Consider the following 14,084-nt stretch of genomic DNA (forward strand, 5'->3'; position numbering starts at 1 on the left):
AGTAGTGCTTTCAAATAGCCTCATATGAACTATTTGTTGGACAAATTCTAGCCACTTTCCTACTCGGGGAATTTCCATAAGCTAATCACATATTCCACACATTTACTCTCAACTTAAGAAATGCCCATGTACTTATTCTACAGATTATTCACCTCAATTTAACACTGGACATTCAGGACATCTGCTCAGTTGTAACTGACTATGGATAAGTCTTTGTATGCTTCAGGAGAAAAGAGATGGCTGAACCGAGGAAGAAAGGGCTGAAGAGGAGGAAATGTTTTCTAACCTCAAATAAATTAAAAAGAAAGACAAAAAGGCTTACTGGTTTTGGTAGCTGTGAGTGACTTATAAATTTGTAACAAGCTCAACAGGGTCTCTGCATGCTCAACAGGGTCTCTGCATTTCAAGGTGCATCTGCTATCCCACTGTCCTGCATCATGAAGTAGAAGAACAGGGTTTGTATAATTTCTAAGCATTCACCTGGGGAAGCACATATGCTTATTCATCAATACACTCTTGGGGTTGGCATACAATATACTACTCTGAGATGTTTAGACACTTCTTTAATTGCACAATTCACTTAAATATATATTTCAGGATATGCATAGCGAACCCTTTCCATTTGAAGTACTGTATCATAATTGTTCCTTAGAGAAGATGATGCATATACAGTCTATTGCACCATTTGTTACAGAATTTTTAAGCATTTCAGAAATACAGTACAATCCCATTGTAGCAAACCCCAATGGGACCAGGAGAAACATCTACCCAAAGAATATTCACTCTAATAGGATTAGCTGATTTGCAGCATCAGTAATAATGGGGGGGTGGAAAAAATCAGTTCCTGCTAGTTGGGCTTAATAAAAGGTTTGTTATAAGCAATCAGGGTTGGTTATAGTGAGGTTGCACTGTATTAGACAAGCCTTAGAGATTCCCAAGACATTCAGCCTGTTTCAAGGATGGGGAAGCTGAAATAGATAACCACTCGGCGCTGTGGACTGCACAGTTTAAGCAGCTGTAGTCTTCCAGTAAATCTACTGGATTTAACAGTGCCTCAGCAAAAGGATCACTGAGGCTCTCTGAAGAGCAGATTTTTTTTAGCCAGTAAGCTTACAGTGACATATGTATTAAAAGAATATTTTCCATGTGTAGTAAAGCCTATCTGTCCAAAAAAAAGAAAGTAAATCCTTGCATAAGTTTTCACCACCCAGAATGTGTCAAAAAAAAAAAAAAAAAAAAAAAAGCAAGTAACAATGCTTTAAAAAACAAACTACGACAAAAACAATACCCCCCCAAAATGTTATTCAGCTCTACACTATACAAGAGTTTAGTTATGGATTAGCAAGGCAGCAAAATAGTATTAGAAATCAAAGTTGTTCCCGAGCTCAAGGACACTAAAAGAAAACCAGATTGCTGTTCTAAAATACAGGTTTTTTTATACTACACTGATCTGTAGCATCAGAGTGAGGATTAAAGAAATGATAACCCAAGTTCCAGAAAGCTACTAAATTAATGCGTCAGCCAGATGCTTTTTAAAAATTAGTAAATTAAAACATCTTGCAGAGGTTAAACCGTGTCTGACAACTGAAAAGGAATTTTTCAGCTGTTTAAAACCTTGATGGTAAAGAAGAAATTCCAACACATTAACTCTAGCAGCACAAAGGATGCTATGTTCACAGCCCAAGGACTCTCTGATTACCACAGTATATGCTCTGAATGGGCAAGCCCAATTTTTAGTGACATGGCATGACAGGGTGATTACACTGCTGACAAGTAAATGTTTTCATCTCTCTCTCTCTCATTTTGCTAATTCTATGGGTCAGTAGGGATAAAACTATATGGCACTTAAAATCCATGTGTTTACAGATTGCCTTTTGAAAACTGTCTTCCCTCAGAAGTCTTTATTTAAAATCAATGTGCATGCTTCCTTGCAGCGACTTACGCCAGATCCCTTTTTCACCTCAATATATGAATAGGGAAGCCTAGGAGGTAAGCTTCTGGAACAGGATTTGTCTGGCTTTTTGAGAGATTTCTGGTACAAAACCTGGTACAACGAGTGTTTACTCTGCTTGAAGTCCTTTGCTACTAATGGTTTAGAAACAATATATAACAACAGCCAGAAGCTAGCTGCAAGATCAAGATTTTAATTAAGCTGTAGAGATTTTTGCCATTCTGAGATCAGTGGGTGGAACATTAGGTTTAGCTTTTCGGAAGCTTTTTCCTAATGCCAAAGTTACAATGCAGGCATTAGGAATTACTTATTCTTCTGACAAAAACACCCAGAGTACCTATCCAGTTTTATTTAATGCACTTAAGCTTATCCTTACTAGTTACAGAAATGTTTTGAAGAGTTACTAGAAACTCTCAATATGAAAAGTGCAATTTTAGGACCTTTCAGTCAATATTCACATCCCTGGAAGATGGGTATTACAAAGAATGGAAAGCCAAAACATTACCTTGAGAGAAGAAAGGAATTAAACAGTACTGTTTTGCTTTCTTATGCAACATAAATAAATACTTTTTTAAAAACCAATCATCTAAAATAAAATGTCAAATTTACACCAAGTAGTAAAGATTAGCTTCTGCTGTACAATGCAAGGTAAAACATTTTTTGACACCTTGTTTTACTGTAAACGGACAGGCAAAATAAATACCGCAGGGTGTCATAAAAATGTCTGCAACTATAATACTGAGAGGAAATGTCTTGTGCTACATTGGAAAAGTGTGTAATTCTTTTTCTGTGTTTAATTTTTTTAAAAATTAAAGGATATTGCCAGCTTGAAGGTTTTTAAAGAACAGAACTAAAGAATACAGGTTTGGAAAGACTACTAATCAAAAACATCTGTGTGTCAGATATAACAGCCTTGAAAAGAACGCTCTGAATTTCCTTCTTAAAAATGAAAGGTTGTGCTATTTTCCCAAATAAATTTTAAAACTTAGGGTACGTATTTTTGCTGAAGCAAAAAATTCAAACAATTGATTTCCTCTACTGGATAAACAGCCACCAGACAAAAAAAAAAAGTTATGAATGCACAAAGCAAACAAACTATGAAGAGGAAAATGACCATCTTCTCAGCTTCTTCCTGTTACAACCACAAAAAGTATTATTTAACCGTACACAGTCTTCACTGAGATTTTAATGTTGATGATGACACTTTAGCCCTTCTGTAAAAACATGTCTTTTTTGATGTAATGATTTTTTTAAAATTCTTATTCATTTGCTGCCTTCAGTTGAAGTCATGGGGATTTTTTTAACCTAACTAGGGTAACGCCAATTAAATGTTCACCTTTTGGTAGCTATCTAGTTTTTATTATTATTTCACATATCTAACAAGCACTATTTAAAGTTTCACATTGGACTGCCGAGTTCTGAGTTCTTGCACTACTGCAAAGTTTAGGGAAGCTGTTGCCTGTCAAATCAAAGTAATTAAAGCCTGAGAGGAAAATTAGGTTCAGATGGTGCAAATACATGTTGACTAGCTCCATTCTCTAAGACGTTAAATCAATTCCACCTAGCTGTGAATTCTACTTTGTTTCACAGGGTGAATCCCTGAATTTGATGGACTTGGTTTATTCACAGCTCAGCTTCCTGCCACATCTTCATTGCATAAGACTCTTTAACCAGTTTGCATTGGCTAACTTAATTGTAAATCTTGCTAAAAAAAAATTAAAAATAACAGTTTTTCTTACAATACGTACAGGAGAATTTCAATTATCTCTTTAAACAATTAAAATATTTTCAACTGAACCCACCAAAATGATAATCACAAAAATACGTTTCTGCTACCAACAATTTTATAAAACAAAAATGATCACCAAATAAATAAATGAGAATTAGGATAAATATTTAGATGCGCATATCCCCACAATTTATTAAACACCAACAATCTATGCTATTAACCCCTTCTTTTTTTGAAGTGATGCGGTAGCAGGATATATTTTTCTGTGATCCGATGCACTCCCCATGTATTTCTTGACCTTTGCAGATAACTGGGTCTGCCTACCAATCATTGTGAGCATCATTAAAAATAGAAAAACAAGTTCTGTGACATTGCCTATCTAGATGTTTAAATACCAGAGCTATCTCCTAATCACCCTGTGACCTAGGAGGGATAACAATATGCTAGAAACTAAGAAAAAACATGATAACGCCTTCAGTTGCCACCAGCTGACCTGACAAAAGCCAGAGCCTGTTGTTGGTCTCAGTGTCAAAAATAGACTGAGTCTGAAAGTAGCCATGCACATTTCCAAAGTTATCTGCTAGTCAGTTGCTTTGTGAAATCCATTAAAGCACTTAAAATAATGGAATCTGGAGTTGGTATAACCTAAATGAAAATAGCTGCTTCTTTGACATGCTCTTGAAAAAGCAAGATTGTCAAGGCCAAGAAACAAATTTTCAGAAAAGCTATTACTACATAAATGCTTTTGCTGGTGTATTTTCAAGATTGGCTCAATATTAGCAAAGTAAAAAAACCCCACCTCCTAGAGATACTGCTAAATATTTTATAATAAACATAAAAAAGAATCCCCAACAGATACTCCTTATCCACATTCAGCTAATCTATCCATTTTATAATATAGCCAGACACACAAAGATTGCTCCCCACTTCTCAGGAGAGATTTAATAGCTGTTAAGATGTTGTTAAATCTTTGCCGTTTTACAGAAAATATGAAAAACTTTCACTAATCCATTGTTAACAATTATTCAAATTAGAGGTACATTAACATTGTCAAATTAAATGAATGAGATACCTTTTTGGATCCATTGGCTTTGCTTCTTAACTTGAGTTTGTTCTCTTGCTCACAACAATGCAGTAATTCTCCACGCACCTTCTGACCATTTACCCAAATTAGCACTGCTCCACTGCACATGGTTTTCAAAAAGCAGTCCAGTTAAGTTAAAGCGTTGGCAGCTAGGAAACAAGTCAAATAACAAGTATGGGTTCTTACTGGCTTATCTGATGAAAAGTAACCAGATGCCTGAAATAGCCTGAAGTCACAGTGGTCTGCGGATTAGTTATGTTTCATTGTTACAGATCAGTATTTTGAATTATTAAAATAAATAAATAAATATACACAGATCAGAATCTTTTAGAGTTCCATTAGATGCTAATTTTACTGGATACAATAGTTCTCATTTTTAATGGGCAGATTTTTGAAAATTGATTTCTTCTGCTGTATTTGCTGAAGTGCAAATTTCCTAACAAGGCAATCAGGGCTTGTAGTAGAGATGATATCTTTTATTTAGACCAACAGGATTTTTGCAAAAAAAAAATTCTTTTACATTTTTTTGCAAAAATCCTGTTGGTTTAATAAAAGATATCATCTCTATTACGAGCCCTGATTGCTTTCTCCTCTAAACCAATACAGCTACAACCTGGGTACCTGACCAATTTCCTAACAAGACATTTCTATTAATCTGGATCTCCTTAATAAGAACTGGGTAAAATTTTCACTTGAGACATACAGCATTCTTTACAAGAGAATCAGGTCAAGCTTTTTACTTTCACTGTCAGTGCTGAGTCTTATTAGAAATTTTTTACATTTATTTAATTTAAAAATGGAAATTTAGGAAAGGCATATTGGATGAGGGCAAAATAAATTATTCACAACCCATATTTACACAAGTTTTTCTTAAAACCCCAAAGACTCCAGAACATATTTCTGAGGCAGCTTCTAAGATTGTGAAAACCTGACCTGTAACACTCTATACAAGAAAGGAAATCTTCAGAAAAAGCTGTGTTCACTGCAAACAGACATGTGTGACTCCATAAGGATGCTACCAGCAAGTACAGTGCACCAGAATGAATTATCAAAAAGCTGCCCAAAGAACAAAAGTGGCTTCTTCATAATTTAGTCAAGTTTCTGTAAATCCTGGCAATTAAGTTAGACATTTAACAAGAAGATTCAAGGCAGAATTTTTGGTAGTACATTATATCACCCAAAATACTAAAAAAACTAAGGGCTGAATAAGATTATGAAATCAAGAGAAATGCACAAAGCTAGATGTAGTAGTTTGAAGCACAAGTATTATTCGGTAATAAATTCCAAACACTGGTAACAAGTTAGCCATGTGTGAAACAAAGATCAGCACATAAATCAGTGGTAAGATCATGTGATTAAGTAGGTGTTAATTAACAGAAGTCCATTTACACTCTTAAACCTGCACCTCTTCATTAACCTGAGACTTTCCTTCAAAATTTCAAGTAAATGTGTTAATTTTAAGCCAGCAGTGAACATATGCCATGAACGCACACTAAACAGACATTCTCTGAAAGGCAGCTCAAAATGGCATTGCTGGGTTTCAGGTTTTTCTAAAGAATTCCCCATTCCATATAGGTAGTTTAAAAGTTTTTTTAAAAAGAGTCTGAATTGCCAGCCGTCCATCTGGGACTGTAAAGCTGAAGGGGTTGCGGGGATGGGGCAAGACTTCAAAGATCTTACTTTCGGAACATAATGAACAGGTTTGGCTTGGTTTTTCTAAACAAGGCACTCCTTTTGATGATACAGAAGCTGAAATAAAAATAACACATTTCTCTTTGCTTTAATTCTCATGCAGAACTAAGAGTAGAAAATATTTTTTTTTTTAAATAAACCAGTATCTCATTTGGGACACTGTTGTTGCTGTAACTATTATTAGTTAGTATTGCAATAGCACACAGATATGTTGGGTCAGAATGGGGAGTTTTTGCAATCACTTTTCACAGCAGAATTACATTGTAAAATACTAAAATGAATAATCCAAAAGAGGGGGAAAAAGTAAACCATGCAGATCTTGAATACATTATTTTGTTTAGCAAATATCAGGATCTAAAAGAAAATGCTAAATTACAGTAACGTTTTCTGCAACAGAGAGATACAATATTACAGACTTTTCAATAAGATGTTTGCTATGTTTCAGGGTTTCCTCAGCATGCACCTGCCCCTATTTAACCATAAGCAGATATATGTACAAAAAAACCCCTGATTTCAGCATGTACTATAAACCCTATTTTTTTTTAATCGGGTTGTCCCCAGATTCCCTGCTGAAATAAGTGCCTGCAATAAAATGCAAGATTACACATGTAAAAAACTGCTGAATTTAGGATTTATTGGAAACTTAAGTGGAAGGATGGGTATTACCAACATTTTTAAAAAGTAACACTTGTGCCTGAATGATTTTTAGGCTATTGATGTTAAAAATGAAAACTAGTTCTACTTACTGAAACACCTGGATTTTTAAGGTATTTCATACATGACTGTGTTCTGTATAGAAAGTTCTTTTGTTGGTAGGGACTTTGTTATTGCAATAGGAAAATGTGGTTGCAAAACCACAGAAGATTGCAGAGGTATATTTACAATAACGTTCCAATACAGTATTTTAAATCAACTACATTTCAAAACCAGTAGTGCACGTTACAACTGGTACAGAATCAAAATTAAAAAGGAATTTAAAAAATCATGCACAATTATAAATAATCTTGCACTGCCATATCAGCGTGGATTTGATTTAAATCAAATTAATCTGAACCATTATTTAAAACACAAATTAAATCACTGGTAAGGAAGCCATGATTTAAATTATTGTTTTCTACTAAAAGTGCATTCTTGTGGTTTAATATCCTTTATTCTTTTAACTTCTTCAAACTTTGCACTTTTAGAGAAAGGTAAGGGCTTGACTGTGCGTACGCAAACTTGCAGAGAGACAAGAGGGCTGAGGGGCAGGTAATCAGGTCTGTTCTCTCATCTCCATATACTGCTGTTACAAGGATGTTATCTTTGGAGACCCAGATCCACAGTTTGAGAACTGAAGTTAAGCATGACACCGATGCTTAATGGGATCTTCTAGACTGAGCACTAAGTCCCATTGGGTAGAGTGGATTTCTTTAATCTTTACTAATCTATACAGGAGCTTCTGGGAACCCCATAATATTGGGCCCCTAATGGCCTGTTGTGACCTATTTAGAAAAAATTTCAAAAAAAAGTTACATTGTCTCAGATAATATAGAGTTAGAATATATCGTCTCAAATAGTCTATAATTAGAAGTTATAATCCCTATTCCATGATGATATCTTTGATCTTTAACATATCTTAAATTAAAACTATCTTTATACAGGTTTTTTTTTTTAATCTTAACAAAATAATTGAAGTGGTAAAATAAAAATATCCAACTTAAAATGTTTAAAACCAATTTTTTTTTTTACATATTTTTATTAAAAGGCGTTGATTTTTATCCACCTTGGTCATAACTAAACTAAACAATAAATCCCGTTGATTTATCAATATCTATGATTAATCCTGGATCGGATGCTTCCTAGACACAGAGTTAATTCAGTGGTGACCTTCTGTGCTCCTGGTTTAGATTTGAAGCCTATGGAATGTGGGCCTGGCTAACTCAGTGACTGCTCCTTATGTTAGTGCTCTGATATGCCAGACTACACCCTTCAACCAGTATTCAGACCCCTATATGGAATCCTGAAAATGCGAGGAAGGTCACCCTATACTCCATTAACTCGACAGCCTAAATTAGGTTTTTGTAGCTCTTATACACACTCTACGCTGTCCCATCAACATGGAATTAACTAAATTCAAAGTTCATTTAATGCCAAAACACAGCTGACAAACAGCTACCAGGCAGTTAATTCTAAGTTGCCAAATAAAAATGATTTTCTTAAAAAAACCCAAAACAAAACAAAAACCTATTGTGGACTTGCATCGGCTTTGAAAATCTCTAGTCCCTCTTAGTAAGCAAACAGTAAGTCTCAACTTAAGTCGGCGAACTGGATTCCATACCATTAACATTGATCATTGCCCAATTCTCCATAGCCTTCTTTCCAATATTTCTAGCCAATGCACAAAAAACTAGCAGATTTTCCTCAGCTCAGAGGCAACAGTGGCTGGGGGAGGCAGAAGTCGAGATGATCACCTGCACCTGACAAGCAAAAGAGGGCTTGGCAGAGACGAATAGGAGAATCATACAGGAAAGGGGGCAAATAAGTATTGGAGGGCATCAAGGCTGCTGGAAGGGGTCGCAGTGGAGGAGAATCTGAAAGATGGTGCGTGGGAGAAGAAAGGGCAGAGGATGGTGGCAGTCTTCCAAGGCTCCTGTTCTTCCCGCTGCCCTCCCCTGCAATTCTTGCTCCATGTTCCCAGATGCTTGCAGAAAACAGCCACAAAAATCCTCACAGGCAGGGAGGATTAGCTACTGCTGCCTGGAGCCCAGCTGAAGGCACAGAATAGCTTACCCAAGATATGTGGCACTTGACAATGCTGAACACCAACGTAATGGCCACACAATGAATGATACCAAGACCACCCACAATGGCTCAGAATTAAGCCTTCCTAAACTTAGGAAAAGTCAGCTACAGACATAACATTTCAGCACGTTTTAAATAAATACACGAACTAAATAACTTCTGGAGTTCTTACAGAAATCCACTGTCCTTCAATAGAAATCAAGTTACAGTCATGGTCAGTAGCACTGAATTAAGCAAAAACAGCTTTATTCAATTAACAAGCCTGGATGGAATGACTGAGAATAGCAAAAATTTGTCAAAAACAGTCCAATTAAGTGAAAGAAATCAGAAAGCTATAAAAAAAGAAAGGCATGCTCATCACATAGTTCTTTTTTTCCTCTATAAGACGACATTTCCGCACTGAATTATGCAACTCCCTAGGCATATGGTGAAGGGAAAATAAAAACATTTCACAGCTGTGCAATGCCATGCATGATAACAAACATCTGAGAAATTAAGAAGGGACAACAGTTGCAGTTGAATATGATGCACTTTTTTGTAATTGTAATTATGGTAAATGAGCTTTTAGGAGTGAGAATCCTACCCATATTCCAAACCCCCTTTTCTACTTTGGAAATACAGGTCAATTATATAACAATTGCCATGTTAGATTGGGGAGAGAAGGGGGGGGGGAAGGGGTTCTAGCCCAGAATCCTGCAGTGCCCACTACCAGATGCTTCAAAGGAAGCTGCAAGGAACTATATGCTGTGATTGTCTGCTTCATTTTTTAAGAAGTTTCTCTCTCAGAGGTTGTGCAATGCTCTCAAGAAATGTGCACCTCTTCCCAACTCTTAGTCTTACTCCAGTCCCATTTCCTGTACCTGATTTAAGTAGATGGGCCTGTGGAAGAAGTAAGGGAATCATTTAAAGACTCTTCTATTATTTCTGATAACAATTTTGCTAGGGACCGAAGTTACACAAAAACCAGTTTAAGTAATCAGAAACTGATTTAAACCTGTAACAGAACAGAACAGAAGTTCGGTGCACATAAACCCATTTCAAAATGGCTGAAACTGCTTTAAAATAAATCTGGTTGAATTTGGTATCAGACTTAACTGATTTGGGTCAAACTGGTTTGGGCAACTTCTGTCCTAGACCCCTTCCTGGTTTAAGTTAAAACACAGTCCCCCAGCATGCCCTGGATTGGACTGGGCTAGGTCGTCTGCTCCAGCAGAGAAGGATTGTGCAGGTGGGGGCAGCAACTGCCCCCCTAGGCAAACCCTGTCTGGGGTCAGGGCGAGGAGTTAAGCTCCCCTTCAAAGTACAGAGCTACCCTGCCCTGCTAAAAACTTACTGCTACTGTGAACTACAGATCTCAGAGGCACCTGGAAGCAGGAACAGGAAGTGATGAGCAATCCTGCAGAGTCTTGCTGCTGTAATTCTGAACTGCAAATCCCAGTGACTTTGGGGGCAGCAGGAAGAAGAAGTGAACAAGCACAGTCCATGCTGGCTATGTGCCAGAGAGCTGTGTGCTCTAGCACGCTCTCAGCTTCTGGCCTGAGCCACTGCAGGTATGTGGCTGCATCTCCTGAATCAAAAGTGAATGTCCAGTTTTTGCTCAGTTTAATATCTTCAGTTTAGACTAACCTGAAAAGACTGAATCGATTCAGCCTTGGGCTTTCTGACTGTCTGTACTTAGCCCTGGAGGACACTGAGCCCTACAACCCAAAAACTTTGATCAATACGTATCCATAGTTGGGCTACACGACTCATCTGACACCATCTGTGATGACTTAGAAAATCCTGTGCTAAATGTCTGTTTAAATTTGATGCATTCTTACCATTCAAAGGGTGCCTAGTTTTAAAAAGCTGTATGAATCTTATTTGTCAGCCTAATAAAAGCATCAGTTAGTAAACAACATTGCTGTAATGACACCAGGAGAATTATGAGCAACTGCAAATTGCAGTTAACTTGATATCAGCCTGTATGTCTACCTTAACACTGATGCCAGCAATTTAATTTTATTTCAAGCCAACACAAAAAAAAATGTTTTACTGCTACTTCTCTTTGAAGAACATCAAAACACTGCAAATATCTGCTAATATCCTATACTGTTAACAAAATATACTATACAATGGATGTGAATTACTTTACTAACTTTAGAAAAATGGAATTAATCAACTCTAGTTTAGTTTGAACTAGTTAATCCAGTTTAGCTATGTAGTTATGTGAGAGCTTTAAGTAGTAATCAATCTTCTTGCATTCACCGACCAGTGACTTGTTAATCTGTAGTTTTCATAACATAATAAAGAATGTTTCAAAGATAGTTGTATTATCCTAATGAGTTTCTACAAGGCTTGTGGTTATGTGCTGGATAAGACTGCATGCACAGTAGCGAAGTGTATGATACCATATAAATTACCTCATATCCCGCCATCTGGAACATGTTGTCAGAAAACCACAAACACTTTGAAGTTGCCTGAATCTCTTCTGACTAACAACATAACCAATTTGAGCTCCATCATGAATGCCTGAAGAGTGATTTGTATCATGTGAGACTGCCTTATTAAGCAGGATATTGCTCTGAATAAATATATTTTAAAAAATCTGAAATTTAATTTCCAGCCTACTTGCAAGTCAGACTATATTTTAATGTAAGCCTCTTTTTAATATTGAATCAGTTAATTCATCAATGTGGCCATAAGTGAGGTGTTGGGGTACAAAATTTTTCCATGACTAGCAAGGCAACTGGAAGTTTCCCCGCGTTGGCCATATCTTGTTGTTATGGTATCTATGAGGTTGTTACTTCATTAGGGCAAACTCAGAAGTAGGGGTTCCTGACTCCCAAAGAGGTGACGATCTAAGTTACTGACTGGGTAAGACAATATGGCAGGGAACATACTGAGAATATTACAACTTCAACTGTAACTACAATTAATTGGAGCTACGCTTAAGGCTGAGTGAACTGAATCAAATACCCCAGGTTCTGCTAATGAAAAATATAGCAGCAGGCAGCCCAGCAGCTAATAGTGCTGATTTGTAAAGTCCTCTTCACCTATCGAATTGCCAGCTTTCCAATGCAGAGTCCAGGCTCTTTGTTTCTGATCCATAATGAAAGTTTGGATGAGATGACTGAAATCTGTGAACAATTTTGATTTCTCCCTACTCCTCCCTGGCTAAAACTGCATTTTTTTGTGGATTTACTATTTACTGGAAAAAAATTGGCTGGTTCGCCTACCACTTGCCACTTGAAATTTTGACTCAAATGCCAAAGCCCAAAGGCTGGTTTACCTATAAGCACAGTAGGGGAAAACATAAAAGTAAAGAACTGGACCCATGTTAAATACACAGACCCACAAAAACCAGTACGCAGAGAGGGAAGCACCTGCCCCCCGCAGGTGGGCTGACCAGGACTCGGCAGCTGGCCCTAGGAGCAGGGACTCTTTTCTCCCTTCCTGCTGTGCATCAGTGACTTGCACTGGCCTGGCATGGCAGCGAGAAGCAGGGGCTGAAATTACTCTCACCTTTCCCCCCTCCACAGCTGGGCAGATCACAGCTCAAGGAGATCTCGGGCTGGCCAGGGGAAACCCTCCAGAGACCTGGGGCTCCCCCCATGTAGGCAGACACCCAAGCTCAGGGCCAGCTGGGATGAGGGACTGTTTCTCTGCTGCAGGAGGACAGCAGAGGGCTGGGGGTGTGTGACAACTAGTAAGCCGGGGATGGCCGGCAAGCTAGGACGCAAATTCTAGCACCCCGTGTCTTTTGATCTGAGTCAGTGCAGGCCTTCGCCTGCCTTTCCCAACTCAAAAGTAAACGTCCGTTCTGTTCATTATCGAGTAAATCTATGCCACTTGAAGAAATCCGCAAAGATTGAATCAACTCAGTCTCAGGCTTTTGGACTGTCTGGACTTAGCCTACGTGTTCTGACACACTGGTTTAAAATGTTAGTGTCAATAATGCCGCTTCTACGATTACTAACCAAAAGGTTTTGCTAATTCTTTTTTATAAATGTAATGAAAAGTTCATTAAATTTAACCTCACAGCACAATTCAGTGCACAAACCAAATAACTTATAACTGATGCCAAGGATGTCATACATCCACACTGCTTTAAATAAATAAATAAGTAAATCACTCATCAACACGCTCATCTAACCGTCCAAAGCACTTGCTATAATCTCAGCTCCAAACTGACAGGACAGCCAAAGCATGAGACAGCATCTGGGAAGCACATAGAAAGAGCACATTAATTTTATTACTTGACACCTTAAACCTCATGCTTTGAACCAAAGATCACCCAAAGGTAGTAAAAGAGTTCCTAACCTAACACAAACCCCTATTTAAATCAATGCAGGGTATTTGGAAGGATATCACCATTTTAATTATTTTGAAGAAAACAAAGGAATAGTCATATCAACGTGGAACATTTGTGAATAATAATACTTAAATAATGCAAATACTTTTTCTGAAATAACCTATGCTGATTAAATTAAAATGGCTATACATCTTCCATTTATTAACACAATACTAGTACAGTACTCTTTACTTTATTTCATTGACACTGCATAATTTAACTAATACTATATTTCACAAGAGCTGTCATCCATTATCTTTGGTTCTTTCATCACTGGTTCTTCCTATACTGAGAGACCTAGGTAGCTGTGTTAGTCTGAAGTTAAGCAGAAGGGAGGGTATTTTGAACCTTATAGACTAAGGGCATTTGTAGACATGCTCTGGGAGGCAGTGGAGAAGGGTGTCTTAACTACAGTGCCATCTTAATTGAAAGTGTGCAAGTGTCACATATATCAGCACCCCCCTGCTGAAAAATGGGGGCAGAAACCAGCTTTAGTTCAAAGCACCCCATCCTC

General features: G+C 37.4%; 1 protein-coding gene across 8 annotated transcripts in view; it reads right to left on the minus strand.

The window, feature by feature from the left end:
- RBM20 (RNA binding motif protein 20) overlaps window positions 1–14,084 on the minus strand; it is a 145,042-nt gene that overhangs the window by 104,209 nt on the left and 26,749 nt on the right. For 3 of the 8 annotated variants that reach the window (XM_090056870.1, XM_090056865.1, XM_090056869.1), the window contains exons 2-3: window positions 4,753–4,913; window positions 323–430 (exon numbers count right to left, since the gene is read on the minus strand). The exons of 3 other annotated variants lie outside the window; for them this stretch is intronic. Coding sequence is in view for 1 of the 5 variants with exons in the window: in XM_090056868.1 (XP_089912994.1) it covers window positions 4,753–4,766 (14 nt within the window). In the remaining 4 variants the exon portion in view is untranslated. The remainder of the gene's footprint in view (window positions 1–322; window positions 431–4,752; window positions 4,914–14,084) is intronic. 2 more of the 8 variants (XM_090056868.1, XM_090056866.1) reach the window with 1 other exon arrangement.

The sequence above is a fragment of the Crocodylus siamensis genome, chromosome 7, assembly GCF_052110815.1.
Source record: "Crocodylus siamensis isolate JL-2025a chromosome 7, ASM5211081v1, whole genome shotgun sequence".
NCBI lineage: Eukaryota > Metazoa > Chordata > Crocodylia > Crocodylidae > Crocodylus > Crocodylus siamensis.